Source organism: Aquarana catesbeiana, linkage group LG06 (genome assembly GCF_042186555.1).
Source record: "Aquarana catesbeiana isolate 2022-GZ linkage group LG06, ASM4218655v1, whole genome shotgun sequence".
NCBI lineage: Eukaryota > Metazoa > Chordata > Amphibia > Anura > Ranidae > Aquarana > Aquarana catesbeiana.
Genome location: NC_133329.1, coordinates 147,950,826 through 147,970,572, shown reverse-complemented (window position 1 = coordinate 147,970,572; position 19,747 = coordinate 147,950,826). Strand labels below are relative to the sequence as shown.

Genomic DNA, 19,747 nt, shown 5'->3' with positions numbered 1-19,747 from the left:
AAAAGCAAACACTTTTCTAAATACCTTTGGTCATAAAGCTTCCCTGTGGCACCTTACTCTGTCTTCTTGATTGCAGACACAGAAGGGTTTCTGAACTGTTGGCACTAGGTTTTAAAGAACACTTTATGACTTTGTACGTGGCCAGGGTAGTTCTCACTCCAATGTTGCAGCTCATAACAAAAGTGGCCTCCAAGTTCCATATGGCTCAGGAGATAGATCTGAAATCTTACATAAAGGCAACAACTGCTAACAGGAAGTCAGATCATCTGTTTGTTAGCCCAGCTGGAGCAAATAGAAGCATCAAGCAGGGTCATAGCCTCCAGGATGATGAAGGCTTACAAATTGCAGGGGATGGCAGTTCTGGAAAGAGTGACAGAGCACTCTACAAAGGGTGTCTCAGCTTCATGGGCAGCAGCTTGTCAAATCTCCCCAGAAACTATATGCAAGGTGGTCTTCTATTCATACATTTGTATCCCACTACTGTGTGAAACTGGGAGTATTGACTACTGTCGAGTCCACTAGAAGGGTTATTGCTAGACTGTTATAATCCCTGTTGCACAAGTTAAAGAAAAGTTCCAACAAAAAGCAACAGAGTCTTGTTAATCCAGTGATGTGAATGGTGGCTTAGCACTGGTTCAGTCAAGGGCCTGGTGGTGATAAGGAGTAGAAAGGCTGGTCTGCCTTTTAGTGGTGACAGGTCTTCTGTCTGGACCATGCGCCTAGAAACCTGTGTCTGTGATGTATTTAGGCCAGGTGTGTGGTGTAACCCCTGACAGACCCCACCTGGAACCACAGGAACAGGGCTCCTACAAGTTAGATCTGGCGTAAAGTGTTAGCCACTTGACAAAGGCCTAGTAGGCTGTGGGTTCTGGGTTTTTAACCAGCATTGCAGCAGTTAAAAAAGAAGTATGGCGATGTTTATTTTATAATCATACTTACCTAGGTGGGTGCAGCATCGGTCCGACGCTGAATCTGTCTCCCGGCACCTCTAAGACTGAGAACTGAGCAATCTAACACCACAGCCCGCTTGGTTCTCAGGGCTCCCCAAGCAGAGAGCTGCTCACTGGAGCGCTGGGCTGTGGAGGGGGCAGCTCGCTATGAGGCTGAGCCGGGTGCCGATCCAGGCAGGTGGGCAGATCCTGACTCCATTGTCGCGATCTTACCCGAGCCTGGACCGGCTCTGTGACTTCAGCAGACAGCAGACTTCAGCCCGCTGTCTGCTGAAAATGGATCACAGGATTGCAGAACGAACTGCACTCCTGTGATCCATAGGAGAAGTACAGCCAAACGAGCTTTGACTGTACTTCTCCTTTAATTCACATAGGCCCTAATGTGGTAACTGGCTTATCAACCACAGGGACAGAGGGACTTTGGTCCAAATCAGGGACAGTCCCTCAAAATCAGGGACAGCAGGGAGCTATGAGTAAACGAATGCAGCCATGACATCTAATGATTGCTAAGCTGCAATTTACATTTATTGGTTTGGGTTTAATACCGATTTAACAAACGTCATAAACACACACACATGCTGCCAAAACACATTAGGGCATATTTTAGGTGAAAACGTATTACCTACTGACAATTTCCAATATTTCTTTATTTTCTTTCAGAACCAGCTACTTTGCCTCTTACCCTCTTGACTGCAAAAAGTTGTTAATTAGCCTCAGGAAGATTGACCTTAACTATTTGCTGTTAAATGAAAACAAGAAGCAATTCGTAATTAACAAGGTGAATCAATGCCTGGTAAGAAATGTTTACACAAATCCTTGGGGAGCTTAGACAACCCATGCATGCATAATTAAAGATAGTTTTGATAGATGTATGATGGTATCATTCTTGTTGATTTTATTTTATGAAATCCATATGTTTCATATGTAATTGTCCACCCACATATATGAGCCACAAGCACTATGCTGGATAAATTACTGAGTCCAAAATTGTCCTCTAATACCGTCAGGAGGTTAGCAGTGCAGAATGGCATAAATTATGCATCCTTCTGTCTTTCAGAATGGTTCTATAGCGGATGTGTATCAGCTAGATATGCTTGGTAGCCTCATCTGTCACTTGTCCCCAAATATCATAAGGAATGGCATCCACAATGTATTTACATCAGCAATAAATCTGTTTAAGACCTGTTCTAACCTTAGCCATGAGCAAAACCAAGGCATTAAATACAGAATCCTGCAGCATTATGGGTATGTAAGCTTCTTTTTTGCTTGTTACATAATTTCAGCAAATACAGAAATGTCTGTCTCACCTGTCTGCTGGTGTTCCCTGCAGAAACCCATTAAACTGGACATCCGAAATAGCACAAGATATGATACCATTCTGGAATCTTCTGTCAAAAGAGGAGATCATGACTGTATTGCTGAAGGTAAGGTGGTTATGCAGAATGATGATTTATTTCACAGTACTGACACTGTTTTAGTGAACAGTGAACTATTTACATCAGGCCTTCTCTTCAATCAGCACAGTGTAAATCCCTTTATATCTCCCAACAACTATGTACAGTCAGAATGTAATATGTATAGTGAGCTAATGTCACTAGACTCCGTACCACGCTCATACCACACTCGTACTACACTTGTACCACACTCGTACATGTACAAACACACCTGGTAAAAGTTTGGGTAGAAGCAAATTAGCCTACTAATATGTAGGGCTGACGAAAAACTGGAGCTTCTGTAGAAAATCTATACAGTTCTCCAATGAAGAGTGATTAAAGTGGATCTCTACACAGGACAGGTATTTAAGTATTGGATAGAGTTAGAAAGGTTTTAAACCCTCGGGGGGGGGTCCTAGTTCTTCTTTAGGAGTATTCTTAAAGGCTAAGTTCCCCTTTTGTATAAAAGTGACTACGCAGATCAGGGGCCCCAGTAGCTTACAAAAATTAGCATCTTTGAAAAATATTGAATAATGTAAGTGATATACCTGTAGACCATTTGTGGCACCTCAGGAAGCTGGCCAAATAGCTGGTGCAACAGGTCATGAGAGTAAGCACACTGTGCATGTTTTGGTTTAGAACACTTTAATATTATTTCTATATTACTTTTATAGAACCTTTAAAGTAGAGTTTTGGGTAAACAAATTCACATGAAAGGGTTGGTCTACCCTAAAAAATGAATATTTATGAGTAGATGGAGCCTGATTGGCTGAGTCAGCAATCCCCCAGGTCTTAATTGATGTTCTTGACCCCAGGAGGGGTCACTATGCTCCCAGTGGATTTTCTATAGGTATTGTGGGAGATTATCTCGTGGAGATCACCTTTTCTGGAAAATAAGGTCAGCGTGCAGGCAGTTTCTTTAAAATCTGCCGGGTTGCCAGGTTTATTTAGCAGAGGTTTGCAAAGTCATGAAAACAAACAAAAAAAAAAAACAGTAAAGTAAATCCTTGCCGTCCGGCACTAAACTATACAGTAGACTCCTCCCTGTCACCCACAAAACATGTGGTAAAGAAAACCTTCTTTTTAAATTCAAACAGAGCTCCTCTCTCTCAGATTCCCTTCTGATTCTCAGGCCAGAGCTCTCCTGTGCTCTCTTCCTGCTTATTTAAAGTCCATCTGAGCGTGGACTCAAGTGGACCACAACACCCGGTCCACAACCAAGCCTGCCACAGAGCCTGCCACAGAGGCTGGAAAAACTCGGGCCGGATTCCGGTTCAGTCTCTTACAATAGAACACATGCAAGGTGAAATATACCGATTATCCATTACCTCACCTTGCATTCCGTCACATATCTTCCCCCTCTGCTCAAGCCCCTATGGCTGAGCAATTGTCCTAAGCATACAGTGCATGCGGGAGAGGGCATCTGCATTGTTTTGGAGCTTGCCCGGCCTATGCTCTACTGTAAACTTAAAGGGCTGTAAAGCCAGGAACCATCTTGTCACGCGCCCATTCTTCTCCCTGTTGTCACACATCCACTTTAGGGGAGCATAGTTGGTAACCAGCTTAAATGACCTCCCCAACAAGTAATACTTCAGGGAGTCTAAGGCCCATTTATTAGTGAGACACTCCTTTTCGACAATGGCATAGTTTTTTTCATGCTGGTTCAGTTTCTGGCTCAGGTATACAACCGAGTGCTCCTAACTATCTCTGTTCGGGGATAGTACAGCCCCTAGGCCCACCTCAGAGGCATCCGTCTGTACCACAAACCCCTTTGTGAAGTCCGGGGTCACTAGCACCGGTAGTACAGAAAGGGCCTGCTTTAATTTCCGAAACGCTTCCTTGGCTTCAGGATTCCATTTGACCATGAGGGGTGGCATTGGTAGCAAAGTTGGGTATAAACCATCTGTAATGCCCAGGAGGGCTCGAACTTGTTTTTTGTTTACCAGTTGGGGCCCTTTTTGAATTGCCTCGATCTTATTAATCTGCGGCTTGACCAGTCCCCGGCCAATAACCTACCTAAGGTATTTGGCCTCCTCCAGGCCTATTGCACACTTTTTTGGGTTGGCCTTGAGACCTGCTTCCCTAAGGGAATCTACCACTGCTTGTACTTGGAGCAGGTGCGATTCCCAATCTGGGCTGTGGATGACCACATTGTCCAAATAAGCAGCTGCATACGTGCGATGTGGTCTCAAATTTTTGTCCATCATTTGCTGGAATGATGCAGGGGCCCCATGCAGACCAAAAGGCATCCGCTTGTACTGAAACGAGCCCCCAGAAGTGGAAAAAGCAGTGTTCTCCTTGGCCGATTCAGTTAGCGGTATTTGCCAATAGCCTTTCGTTAGGTCTAGGGTTGTTATGTAGCGGGCCTGTCCCCAACCTGTCCATGAGTTCGTCGACCCGAGGCATAGAGTTTGCATTGAACTTGGACACACTGTTGAGTTTCCTAAAGTTGTTACAAAACCTGATAGTGCCATCGGGTTTTGGGACCAGCACTATGGGGCTCAACCAATCACTGTGGGACTCTTCTATCACGTCCAACTCTAACATATTTTTGATATCCTTCGTGACTGCCTCTCACCTGGCCCCTGGGATTCTATATGGCTTTAGATTTACGTGAACCCCAGGTTTCGTCACTATATCATGCTGAATCACCTTGGTCAGTCTCGGTAAGGGGGAGAAAAAGTCTCTATTTTTGTACACAAACGCCCTAACGTCACTTTGTTGTGCCACAGACAGGGAGTTCGTTATGGGAACGTCAGGTGTCACCCAGTCTGGTGGAGGTGGGGATGCAGCCAGTAAAGTCTCTGTCCTTCCAGGGCTTTAAGAGATTCACATGATAAATTTGTTTTCCCTGGCTGGTAGACTTTGTAGTTTAACTCCCCTAACCTTTCAACAACTTCAAAGGGACCCTGCCACTGGCTAGGAACTTACTTTCTACTGTGGGAACCAGTACCAACTCTCTGTCCCCGGGGCAGAAAGTACGGACCTTGGCACTCGGATTATAGACCCTCCTCTGGGCCTCCATATGTTCTCGTACCAGGGGCAGGAGAGCTGCGATTCGATCCTACATCAAGGAGACATGCTCTATGATGTTTCTATATGGTGTGGCCTCTCCTTCCCACGTTTCTTTGGTGACATCTAACCACCCCCTGGGATGTCTACTATACAAGAGCTCAAAGGGGGAATAGCCTGTGGATGCCTGCGGAACCTCTCGTATGGCAAACATGAGATATGGTAGAAAAAAATCCCAATTTCTCCCATCTTTGTCGACCACCTTTTTTCAGCATACTTTTCAAAGTTTTATGAAATCTTTCCACAAGACCATCCATTTGGAGGTGGTAGACAGAGGTACAGAGATGGGAGATTCCTTGGTAACCCTGGACATAAATGGGGTGCCCTGATCGGTTAAGACCTCTTTTGGGATCCCTACTCGACTAAACACCTGGACTAACTCCTTGGCGATAGCCTTAGCGGAGGCGTTACGCAAGGGTATGTCCTCAGGATAGCGCGTCGCATAGTCCAGGATTACCAAAATATGCTGTTGACCCACATGCCAATCCTCTCAAAAGGGACCTCGACTATTGGTAGAGGGACAAGGGTCTATGAAAATGGTGCGAAGATTTGGCACTTGGGTCACGATTCACAGTACTCCCTGACATCTGCATATAACCCAGGCCAAAAAAATCTCTGGGTGATTCTCTCCCTGGTCTTTTCGATACTGAGATGTCCCCCCATTACATGACCATGGGCCAGGTCTAGCACCACCCTATGGAAGGATTTGGGAACCAGTAGCTGTTCTACCTTGTCTTCTCCGTGTTTTACCACCTGATACAGTAAATAGTTTTTAAGGGCCATGTAGGGGAAAGACACCCCCCCCCCCCCAGTTAGGATCCACTGGTTCCCCATCCACCATCTTGACGTTTTCTCTGGCTCTCATCAGGGTGACATCTCGCAGTTGCTTGGTACAGAAATCCTCTCTCCTGACCTCTAATGCCCCTTACACACGGTCGGATTTTCCGACGGAAAATGTGCGATCGGAGCGTGTTGTCGGACATTCCGACCGTGTGTAGGCTCCATCGGACATTTTCCATCGGATTTTCTGACACACAAAGTTTGAGAGCAGGCTATAAAATTTTTCGACAACAAAATCCGATCGCGTCAATTCCGACCGTGTGTGGCCAGTTCCGACGCACAAAGTGCCACGCATGCTCAGAAGAAATTCCGAGACGGAACAGCTCGGTCAGGTTAAATGAGCGTTCGGAATGGATACAGCACTTTCGTCACGCTGCAATGTTTTAAATAGTTTAATACAGCGCACTCTGTTCATCTATATAATGTGAGAAGAATGAAATAGTTTTGCTGCTCATATTCACACAGACTTCTCACAAACTTATTTCTTTATTCTTTTTCGGGATTCCCTCAATATATTTTGATTTGTCACATCTGACCAAATTTCTTTTTGGTTGTTTTTAAATTAATTTTTTTTTTCAAGGCTGTTTTTGTCTTTTTTTTGGGTTTGTATTTTTTTCAAGGCTGTGTTTTTATTTTTTTTTTTGTGTTTTACTCCATAATATTTTTGTGTGTGTTTTGTGTGTCAAGTTACCACAACACCATTGATATGTTGTATTATTTAATCTCAAGGAGATTGTTTGGTGTTGGTGTCTCTTGTTAATTTCACATTGTATTTTTGAAATGTACCTGCCTCCTCACAAACTGTCCTTTTTGAAGGAAACCACACATAGGCGAGTATAATTGAAACAAAAATTCCTTTATTAAGGGCTCAGAACCAAACAAAGAGGGAGGCAACGCTGGATAAACATCATAAATTGGCGAAGCCTTTGACCCCCAGGGCAGACATCAATTCTTTTCCAGCAAAATTGGTGGCCTGAGGAGTCCATATGTAAGGGAGTGCAGTCTGGTCCAGAAGTCCCAGAGATCCGGAAAGCAGCAGATGACATGTATGTTCCCAGGCTGTGGTACTACAAGAGGCTGCATATTTTGACAGAGCAGACTGAACCCAGGTCATCACTCTCTGGTTTTCCTTCCACGCTTCCTTCCCGGCTGTGGCTCTGGTGTTGGAGATGTGGCAGGAGGAGGAGTAGGACCTGGAGGAGGAGGAGGAGTAGGACCTGGAGGAGGAGGAGGAGGACCATGGGTGAGGTCACAAATGTGGGTAGCACATGTTATTTGGCCCCTCAACCCCTTATTGAGAGCTTCCAAAATTAGGAACTCACATAGGAGTCGTTGGCCCTCCTCCATCTGCATCATTTTGCAGGCAGTTATGCCAGCAAAGTCCTCCTCCACAGTGTGGGGGGTTCTCAGGGCCTCTGTAGCCTTCCAAAAGAGGCCTATGGCAGTCTCCTCCAGGTTACTCCTCTTCCTGGCACTTTGTCTTTGCAGGTGTAGGGGAGGGACCTGGACATCAGGCAGTCTGCTTGGCCTGGCCACCTCCTGGCTGAGACTTCCCTGTGTATGAAAAAGGGACATGGTTTTAGTTTTTGCTTCATCAATCACAATCAGAAATTAGTACTCCAAACTAACATCTAGTTAACATCACTGATTGGACAACCAGAAATATTTAGAGGAATGCTATACCTGGCTCAAGCTGGACTCCTCCACATGTTGCTGCCTGGAAGGCCCAGGTTGGGCGTCAGAAGCCTCAGCTGGGGGGAAGGAAGCATGGAAGGAAGACTGGAGAGTGCTGGCCTGGGTTCAGTCTGACTTGCCAGAAAATGCAGCCTGTCATAGTACCACAGCCTGGGGACATAAACGTCATCTGCTACTCCTGATCTCTGGGAATCCTGGACCTTCTTGTGCTCCCTTAGATAAGTGCTCCTCAGGCCACCAATTAGGATTTTCAAATAGGTCATGTCTGCCGTGGGGATCACCGTCTTCACAAATTCCAACAAATTATCCAGCGCTGCCTTCCTCTTTGTTTGGTTCTTATATTCAGGGTGATTTATCTGCCACAGACAAGGCAGCTCCCTGAACATATCAATGAAGATTGGCATAAAGTCCTTATCTTTCAAGATATCCATTTTCACTGCAAGACACAACACAAGACAAACCCTAATGTCAGCCTAAAGTCTTCTAAACTTGTGCAAATACAGGCCTCAATCTAGAAGCAGTATAGGCCCAATGTTAAATCTTACCTTCGCTATCACGATTGGCGCCTCCGTTACTCCTTCCTCCGCTCACAGATCGTACGTACTACGCATGCGTGTTACGCTTTATAGACACTGTTCATGCATGAAACTCCGCCTGCCCCTGACGTTCCTTCTAGTCTATTCCCCGCCCCTTCTTGTTCGGTGCAGTGGGGATGAGCACATGGCGGAGTCAGCGCAGGTGTCTGATAATTACACCAACGAGGAGGAGGAAAGCCTGGAGGCAGAAACGCCCCGATCCAGAAGGAGACGATTTAAGGCATCAAATATGTCCTTTGGGGAGATGTTGGAGATGGTCGACATAATGAAGAGGACCGACTATGAAGGGAAGTATGGACCTTACCCCAACCCCAATGTCAGAAAGGCCAAGATCATGGCGAAAGTGGTCAAGAGTCTGCACCGGAATTTCGGGGTACGATGATCGAAAGATCAGCTCAGGAAGCGGTGGTCGGACCTCAAATTAAGAGAGCACGAGCAGTACAGAAAGATCCGGAGAGTGCTGCAAAAAAGTAAGTAGTTGTGCTGTGTTCCTATTCTTTTTATGTTTATTACGTTCGTGCTGCTCCATGTGCTTTTCTTAACTGTTGTCCAGTTTAAAATGGCAACTTTCATGTTCATGGGCACATTATTCGTTCGTATCAAACATTGTTCGGTCGGCCTAGAAAACACCATGGTTTTGGCCATATGCATTTGGCCACATTTTTTAGGGCCTACTTGTCTGAAACTAATTTGGTTGTGTAGATGTGTTTGTAACTAGAATGAAATGCAAACTAGATTCTGTGTAAGGAGAGGACACTCAGCAGCAGTTTTCACATCTGGACGCTGGAGCATTAGTGTGGGACACAAGAACACCCTTTTTATCAGGGGGTCCCACACAGGTGCTCCAGTGTATACTATAGGGGTGTCTCCATCTGTGAAGCTTGTACAAGACAGGTAAAGTATTCAAGCTTGACAAAGGACAAGAAAAATGCTACATCTTGGAACTCTGGCCACAAAAAAAATTGTACCCCATTTCCAATGTTTCATATTTATAGTTCTGCCATCAAATATCTGTGTGCTAAGTATACCTTTTTTTTTTTTACGTAGGGGAGAAAAGACTCGGAGGACACCCCTCATCCGAGGAGACCAGAGACCCCCCACCTCAGGAAGAAGGGGAAATCCACCCCAGACAAACAGAGCAGGAGGAGGAAGACGTGGTGGAAATTGGCACCACAACAGGTGAGTGTCTGCGACCACAGGCTCAGGTAAGAGATGAATGCTGGCATATTTATAATGAATGTTTTTTTTTGGTTTCTATCTTTTTAGGTGATGGTGATATTGTGGATCCAGATCCTTTCACCTCGGAAAGTGCACAGATCCTGATCGGGGAGATCATGGGGTGTAATAGGGACTTGGAAAACATCAAGAAAAACATCAATGATGTTCTTCAAAAAAATAAGAACATCATTGATGTTTTGGGGAGAGTTTAAAACCCCTCCAAATCCGTTTGTTTTTTGTTGTGCTACAATTTTTTAACATTTTTTGTCAAATTGTAGAAAAGCCAAATTTTGAAGAGGCACACAGTGTGTCAACATGTGCTATCTGCCATCACGGGAGATCAATGGACGCGTTTTGGGGGTGCAACCCCTTCCTCAATAATAAAGTAGCTGAGAGGAAGGGGTTGCACCCCCAAAACACGTCCCTTGATCCCCCGTGATGGCAGGTAGCACATGTTGACATTCGGAAATTTGTGTGCATCTTCAAAATTTGGCTTTTCCGGGGGTGACTTCACCCCATCTGAACGCAATATCAAACACAGTTTGTAAATACTCATGTCTGATATTGCCTTCAAGTTCTACTAAATGTGAACTTTGTAAGTTCAAGATTTGTGTCTTTCTTGTTGGTTTTAAACATGCCTGTTTTATCTTAAATGGACATTTCTACTTTTTCTAATGTGACCCCAAAAATTGTTATACAACAAACATGTTGGTTTGTTTTAAAAACCTTTTCGAAATGCACATGTGATTGTGCAGGTATTAAAAAGATTGTTAATCAAGAATGTGTGGATTATCGTCTCAACGCTACAACACTTTTGTGGTGCTCTAATTGCTGTTTTCTGTGACAATGGGTGTTATTTCCTAAGGGCAAATCCACTTTGCACTACAAGTGCAGTTTCAACTGCACTTGTAGTGCAAAATGTCTTTGCCTTTGGTAAATAACACCCAACAGTGCTTTGTAAGGTTACACAATCACGCCATTTTCAGGACTCACCACATTTCTGTCAGGGTCAGCTAAAACAAACACAAGCAGTAAATGTCACCAAAGATTTGCTTATTTATTTTTTTTTATTTGAAAAAGGTTTTACACATTGTCTGGCATATTGATAGCCCCCCTACCCGCAAAGAATTCAATGTATCTTAGCCGGACATCACGGGCACTCAGGGGGGTAAGCCAGGACGGCCACTTTCAAGCGCCGTCAGGGTTGGTTCATTTTGAATTCCGGCCTCAGGCCCAACTGAGCCAGCATAGTTGGCAGAATGTTGCCGTAAAAAGTTGTGTAGAACACAGCACGCCAGGATAATGTGATTCAGTTTTTACTCCGCCATATGTATGGGTGTAAGAAATAGGCGTAACCGGCTGGCCATGATTCCAAACGTGTTCTCCACCACTCTTATGGCTCTGGCCAGCCGGTAATTAAAAACCCTCTGGTCCGGGGTGAGGGTCCTCATCGGGAATGGCCGCATAAGATAGTCCCCCAGCGCAAAAGCTTCATCCACAATGAAGACGAATGGGAGTCCATTCACATTGTCTTCTGGAGGTGGCAAGACCAAGCTGCCATTCTGGAGACGCCTGTAGAACTCCGTCTGGGCGATGACTCCACCATCGGACATCCGGCCATTCTTCCCCACGTCCACATACAGAAATTCATAAGTAGCCGACACCACCGCCAACATCACAATACTATTGAACCCCTTATAATTATAATAGTACGACCCAGAGTTGGGTGGTGGGATGATGTGGACGTGTTTCCCATCAATTGCTCCTCCGCAGTTAGGAAAGTCCCACCGCTGGTCAAAGTGGGAGGCCACAATCTGCCATTCCTGTGGCGTGGAAGGAAACTGTGGAGTAAAAAAAAAAAAAATTAGTGTTTTTGCACATAAACATGGAAAGTAGATTAGACACAAACATTCTTGGCCAACATCAAGATACCATTTATTTATGGGAATTTTTAAAGACCAAAGTATAAGGTACACCTATCAGATCCCCCCCCCCCCTCATGGGCCATTTCTAACATTATGGGGGGGGGGACTCTTGGACAGGCAACCCTCTCCACTTGATTGAGAGGTGAATGCCTATATAATGTGTATTACTTTGAACAGACCCTCCTTAGTTACACTATTGGCAGCCCACTGGACAGGTAAGAAGTGTCATAATACAAAGATATAAATACACACTGTACACATTTGAGCACATTTGGACATTCTGCTATTACCTATCAAGATAATAATAGGATACCAAAACTTTAAACAGTACCATTTGAAAGTATACAGGCAGGCCCTTGCACTACATGCTTTGGGGAATTCATCCATAAATCTGAGCACAAAAGAGATGGGTATAGTGTGTATGGGTTTGGCAAAGTCAGCAGATAGATGATTGAGGATAGATAGAGAATTGTTATCAGCTGACTTAGCAGATGGGGGGAGGAAGGGACCAAAATGATTTGGGGACACCCAAAAAAAAGCCTCTGGCACTCTGCCTGAATTTGAAGCACCAATCACATTTCAAAACATTTTAGGGGTGTTTGGGGTAAAGCACTACTATGGAGCTGATAAAATACATTGTTAAGTGACTACATGAGGTGAATATAGGGCAGGAGACCATGCTGGGGAGGTAAGTGAAGGCAAATATGTATGAAGGCCAAAAAAATAATTACATAAAAATCCAGCATGAATGAGGACAAAGGGGACATTCACAGCATATTTCAATCATGGTAATTAGGGAATGAGGAAAGAAATACAATATATTAGCAAACATTATATACAATAAAATGTGATATTAAAGGATAAAAATCTTACCTTCATATACTCCTTCTGCAGGACCTGGATGATGGCAGAACAGGTCTCTGGGATAATGATCCCCAGAGCCTGGGGGGAGATGCCTGTCGAGAACTTCAAGTCCTGCAGACTTCTCCCCGTCGACAAGTACCGCAGGGTGGCGACGAGCCTCTGCTCCGAAGTAATGGCTTGCCTCATGCAGGTATCCTGCCTGCTGATATAGGGGGTCAGCAAAGCCAACAAACGGTGAAATACGGGGTCCGTCATCCGGAGAAAGTTCCTGAAATCATCAGGATTATTCTCACGGATCTCACGGAGCAAAGGCATATGACAGAACTGGTCACGCTGAAGCAACCAATTCTTGGTCCATGAACTCCTCCCCACCCTGTTCATGGACTGGACTTGTGTCAAGGTCAGGACCCCAACACCAAGCCCCCGCACAGCACGAACTCTACGAGGAGTACGTATACGCAACATGGCTAGAAAACGGTCGGCTGCTCAGAACGAAGTAACAGAACGCACTGAAGAACAGCAAGGCCTGTGAAGAGCGACCTGAAAAACAGTTACGTACGAACAAGAACAGAATGACAAGAGTCACGCGTCACTTGCTGCACTGAAGAGCAGATACAAACCCACAAGCACAAACTGAACAGCAGAAAACGATCTGAAAACCACGAGTCTGAAAAAGCGTGAATCGTCTCTCACCAAAATTTTACTAACACGAGATTAGCAAAAGGAGCCCAAAGGGTGCCGCGCTTGGTTCTGATCTGGCCTTTTCTAGTCTTGTCGTACGTACGTCACCGCGTTCTTGGCGATCGGAAATTCCGACAACTTTGTGCGACCGTGTGTTTACGCAAAACAAGTTTGAGCCAACATCCGTCGGAAAAAATCCATGGATTTTGTTGTCGGAATGTCCGATCGATGTCCGATCGTGTGTACGGGGCATCAGTCGGTTACTTCCTTCTGGCTACTCTCATTGTCAGGTTCAGAGATGTTCTCCTGTTCCTTACCCTCGGGCTGGGAGCTAGCTTCCAGGTCCTCCGGCTCCCCAGCCATGACAGGGAAAGGAAGAGGATCTCCGGCTTCCTCGATCCCCCCAACAGCGCCCCCTTCCCTTTGGCAAAAAGGATCTGGTGAGAGTTCCCATGCTTCCCCAGGAGGGGGAGCTCTATCTACCAGCCTCCCTTTGTTCTCCCATAAACTTCAAAAATGGGGAAAATGTCCCACTAAAGCTTCATGAAGCAGTGAAGGTACCACCCCCACTGAATGTGTTACACCGCCCCACGGGGTATCAACCTCAACCACTGCTGCCTGGTAGTCCCGAGTGTCCCCATGGATGCAAATGACCCCAATAGTACTGGGGTGTAGTTTTGTTGGTTTACACAATAATTTCTGTTTAGGTCACCACACTACCAGAGTCTAGCAGGGCTCTGAGTGGCTTTCCATCCACTGAAATAACACACATTTGTTTTTCAATGTGACTCTGACACAATGCAGTACATGAGACCTGTGCAAACAGAGATATGCGTCTTTTCATATAAGCATAATCACATTGCATAGGTCCATCATTTATAGGACAGTTTGCCACGATATGCCCTAATGCATGGCAACGAAAACACTGTATGTGCTCTACCCCCAGTCCTCTTAATGGTCCTAAAGACCTTCCTGGCTTCTTTGGCCAGTCTCCAGGTCTAGGACCCACAGACTCAATAACTGTAACAACAGTCTTATCTAACTTCTCCATGCTCTTGAACCCCCGGAACAGTCTTACCAGAACCGCTGGGCGATCTTGCACCCCTAGACACACCAAAGTTGGGCGTAGATGGGTTCACCAAGTCCTCAGTAGCAATGTACCTCTCCACTAAGTCCACCAACTGGGTTGCAGTTTTGGGGTCCCTCTGTCTGACCCACTTCCTCAGAGCAGCAGGGAGCGCACGCATGTACCGGTCCATTACCACACGCTCCATGATCTGAGGGCCTGTCAAGGTCTCTGGCTGAAACCACTTCCTGGTGAGGTGGACCAGGTTGAACATTTGAAAACGGGGTGGCTTGTTGCTGGAGTAGGTCCACTGATGCACGCGCTGGGCCCGGACTGCCATGGTGACACCCAACCGTGCGAGTATCTTCAGAGTCTCACAGTTCTGGGCCTTATCCGGTTCCAGATCAAAATAGTCCTTTTGAGGTTCTCCTGTCAGAAATGGGGTCAACCCACAGTTCTTTTGGCCATCCTTCGCAGACAAAAGTTGCAAGGTATGCCTCGACATCATCCGCTGGTGTCATCTTCTGTAGGTGGTACGAGGCACATACCTATTTTGGTTCCACTGGCACAGGAGGTGCGAACCCCTTTATTAATTCCACCAGAGCCTCCGCGAACTGCCGGTTTGTCTCCTGCTGGACCGCCTATTGTGCTGCAGCGGCCTCTGCAACTTGGCGGTTCATCTCCTGCTGGGCCACCTGTTGTGCTGCAGCAGCCTCTGCAACTTGGCGGTTGGTTTCCCGCTGAGCTGCATTGGCCTGTAGCAGGGTCTTTAACATTTCCTTCATCTTTAGAAATTGCCTGCAGAGTCCACCAAGTGTGGGAGATTAGAGGAAATTAGCAGGTTTGGGCTTGAGACTTTTTAGGCACAGTAATTACTAGATGTGTAATTAAAATTCTAGTTTATTAGAAAATATTTAAAATAAGAAATAAAACAGAGGAACAAATAGAATTCAGTTCATGATCACACAGTTTTACAGGTTATACACTCCATACATAGCTAAATGGTTATAAAAAACAATTTGAACAGTATTTAGAATTGGAAATTCTATTCAGTATAGTTACATTGTGTTGAACCAAAAGCTATGCGGTGGTAACAATCAAATTCTGTATTGGCTCGACATGTTGCGCGCCACATGCGCTTCTTCAAGAGCACAGAACTGAATACCTCAAGGACTTTACAGCTGTGTCTAATAATAACGGCAACCTCTTGGCTATATATTTGTAGCTCTCAATAATTAGCTGACATTATACATTTTAGTTTGATTGACAGAGGGGGATCTGGTGTCAGTCAGGGGTTAACGATGGCTTGCACCGAGATTCGTATGAGACTTGCTGATTAGGACATTACTATTCCTATTCCCACTTCTGCTGAGACTTGTGTTGAAGTTAGAGGTAGTGGGCAATAGAGGTTAGCAGCGTGGAGCCACACAGCCGCCTCATAGAGAGCGACTGGTAGTGTGGATCATGAAGTGTGCGAGATTAACTCGTGGGGATCACCTTTTCTGGAAAATAAGGTCTTCGTGCAGGCAGTTTCTTTAAAATCTGGCGGGTTGCCAGGTTTATTTAGCAGAGGTTTGCAAAGTCGTGAAAACAAACGAAAAAAGTAAAGAAAATCCTTGCAGTCAGGCACTAACCTATACAGTAGACTCCTCTCTATACGGTGTGGGGCTGGTCCCCGTCACCCACAAAACATGTGGTAAAGCAAACCTTTTTAAATCCCTTGTGAGTCTCAGGCCAGAGCTCTCCTGTGCTCTCTTCCTGCTCATTTAACCACTTAAGCCCCGGACCATTTGGCTGCCCAAAGACCAGAGCACTTTTTGCTCAGTTTAGGCCGATACGTATTCTTCTACATATTTTTGGTTAAAAAAAATCACAATAAGCGTTTATTGATAGATTTTCACAAAAGTTATAGCGTCTACAAAATAGGGGATAGTTTTATGGCATTTTTATTAATAATTTTTTTTACTAGTAATGGCGGCAATCATCGATTTTTATCGTGACTGCGACATTATGGCGGACAGATCGGACACTTTTGGCACGATTTTGGGATCATTCACATTTATACAGCGATCAGTAGACATGTGCATTCGTTTTCGTCCGAATGCATTTGCGTCCGAATTTCAGGTATTTTCGTTATCGTTTTAACAAACGATAACGAAAGTGCAGAATCCGAAAAACGAAAGATCCGACATAAAGAAATGCTTTATTTTTGTTTTTGTTGCTACAACAGTTTGATATAGATAGGAGATTCGACATGATGATGACAATAACAATCTGTGTCCATCAAACCTGTGGTCGAATGTGCCTAACCTTAACTCTGTTAGTCCAAGATTATTCTACATAGAGAGAAAAGATTTGACATAGAGAGAAAAGATTTGACGTAGGGGAGAAAAGATAAATAAAAATAATGATGATGATGAATGTTATTGGCTGATTGTAACCAAAGAGGAGGAGCAGTAAAATAGCTAGAACTAAGTACACACGTACTTTGGCTTATGGTGTCTGTTAAAAGTTCTAAGAAGATTCGACGGAGCAGGTAAACTATACGGCATTGTTTATCTGCTCCGTCGAATCTTCTTTGAACATCCTTCAATGACAGATTCGACCTTAATTTGGATTTTCGGACGAATGCAATTTTTAACGAAAAACGAAATAAATAAAAATGAATTTCAGGAGTAACTAAATAAATTTATTTTTCGGACGAAAACGAAATTCTGAAACGAAATATTTCAGTGTGCACATGTCTAGCGATCAGTGCAATTAAAAATGCATTGATTACTGTGTAAATGTGACTGGCAGTGAAGGGGTTAACCAATAGGTGGCGCTGTAGGGGTTAAGTGTGTGATAGGATTTTCCAATGGAAAATGTGTGATAGGACCTTGTTGTCGGAAATTCCGACCGTGTGTAGGCTCCATCACACATTTTCCATAGAAATTTCTGACACACAAAGTTTGAGAGCTTGCTATAAAATTTTCCGACGTACACAAATCCGACGCGCAAAGTGCCACGCATGCTCAGAATAAATTAAGAAACGAAAGCTATTGGCTACTGCCCCGTCTATAGTCCCGACGTACGTGTTTTACGTCACCGCGTTCAGAACGGTCGCATTTTCCGACATCTTTGTGCGACCGTGTGTATGCAAGACAAGTTTGAGCCAACATCTGTCAGAAAAAATCCATGGATTTTGTTGTTGGAATGTCCGATCAATGTCCGACCGTGTGTACAGGGCATAACGCAGCTGGAGGGATTCCTTCATCAACACTGACCCATGGTTGAATGAAAGAAAATTGCCTGTGTGGCCTGCCTTACCCTTGAACATGAATTTGAATTTGTTTACCTAATGCCCTACTTTAAAGGTTATGAAAAAGTATATGGAAATCATTTTAAATGTGATTCTAAACCCAAACACTGAAACCAAATATGCTTTGCTGTAATGTCAAAAAGTATAACAACTGTGATTCTACCAGTAAAGACTATCCACATGCACTTAATATCCTACAGTGACAATGCTTGCTCAGTCCAGCTCCAGCGTTGTCACCATTCCTTTCGCAACCCTGATTTGGACTACAAGCAGCTGTGGTAATGCAAATTCTACTGTTGTCACCACAGTAAGGCTACTTTCACACTGAAGCGTTGCAGGTGCTGGCGGTAAAGCACCGCTATAATTAGCGGCGCTTTACCATCATTTTAGCGGCACTATTCGGCCGCTAGCAGGGCAGTTTTAACCCCCGCTAGCAGCCTAAAAAGGTTTAAAGCTTTGTAGGCGTGTTTGGAGCGCTGCCCCATTGTTTTCAATGGGAAGGGGCGCTTTAGGAGCGGTAAATACACCGCTCCTACATCGCTCCAAAGATGCGGCTTGCAAGAATTTTTAGACCGCCCTGCAAGCGCACCGCTCCAGTGTGAAAGCCCTCAGGGCTTTCATATTGGGGTGCATTGAGCGGCTCTTTCAGGGCGCTTTGCAGGCGCTATTTTTAGCACTTTAGCGCCTGCAAAGTGCCTCAGTGTGAAAGGCGCCTGAATCTATTATGGTCAGCTGCTTCTAAGGCCTCATTTACACGAGGCAAATCTGCTCAGCGGAGTCCACCAACTCTCCGTTGATCTCCACTGAGCCGGCGGATGACAGGGTCCGTCTCTGCTCACTGAGCGGGGAGGGACCTGTCAGAGCCCTGCTGGTTCCTATGGAGAGATTGTACGAAGACGGACAGCATGTCCGTTTTTATCAGATCTCAGCCGATCCGATCCGCCAAGTCTGATTTTAGCGGATCGGATGGGAGACGGGTGTCAACGGACACATCTACGTTGACATCCGTCTGCCCATAGGAGTCAATGGATGGCCCCCTCGGACCTGCCTGAAAAACGGAGAGGCAGATCCGAGTGGGCTTGCTGTGTAAAAGGGGCCTAAGGCCTCATGTACACTGCTGCTGATAAACGGATGTTTAAGAGCAGTTGGGCGTTTTTTTTTCAGCAGCCCCTGAACTCTGTTATCTTACATCTGTACATGTACACTGAGTAGTTTATAGTAGTTTAGAGTAGGGGTGCAACGGATCGTCATCGATCCGTGATCCGATCCGCGGAGGTTGATCCGTACCGGACACCCGCGATCCGCGGAGCGCTCTGTGGCCTCGGCCATAGGAAAGGCCGCGGCTTTGGCCTAGCTCCGGAGCGGCGGCCATCTTGGTACACCCGGCGGCCGTTTAGCACGTGATCGCTCCCCTGTGTACTGATCTGTACGGTGGAGGGGAGAGATCGGATGGCAGCAGTGCCAATACTCTGCAATGCTCTGCCAATACTCTGCAATGCCCTGTTGCAATACCCTGCCAAAACTCTGCAATGCCCTGACAATACTCTGCAATACCCTGCTGCAATACCCTGACAATACTCTGCCATGCCCTGACAATACTCTGCCATGCCCTGACAATACTCTGCCAATATACCTGCCAATATACCCAATACCCTGCCAATATACCCGCCAATACCCTGCCAATATACCCGCCAATATACCCACCAATACTCTGCCAATAGGGAGATTGTGGATATTACAGTGGGGGAGATTTTTTTTTTTTGTTGATCCGAAAATGATCCGAACCGTGACTCCTGATCCGAGGAACGATCCGAACTGTGAGTTTTTTGATCCGTTGCACCCTTAGTTTAGAGGCAGATGAGGAGCTAGATAATGGTCAGACTGTTTAAAGCTTACAGAGGTACCAAACTGCCCAAGTAACCAAAGGTGAAATCAACCTCTGCAGTATGAAATTTGTGGTAAGGTAAATCTATTTACTAACTTTTTTCCTGCAGGTTTTTTTTCCTTGTTTCACTAAAGTTTTTTTTGCCATTGAGGGGGATATAAAAAAGCAGACCTTGCTTGGAAGTGCAAGCTCCACTTTAAGTACATTTTTACAGAAATCAC

The 19,747-nt window shown here is 45.2% G+C and overlaps 1 protein-coding gene across 1 annotated transcript in view; it reads left to right on the top strand.

Moving 5' to 3' along the window:
- The window catches only part of OTOA (otoancorin), a 176,114-nt gene that overhangs the window by 120,049 nt on the left and 36,318 nt on the right, over nt 1-19,747 (top strand). The window contains exons 15-17 of the mRNA XM_073635201.1: nt 1,611-1,743; nt 2,008-2,195; nt 2,281-2,374. Coding sequence (XP_073491302.1) covers nt 1,611-1,743; nt 2,008-2,195; nt 2,281-2,374 — 415 coding nt within the window. The remainder of the gene's footprint in view (nt 1-1,610; nt 1,744-2,007; nt 2,196-2,280; nt 2,375-19,747) is intronic.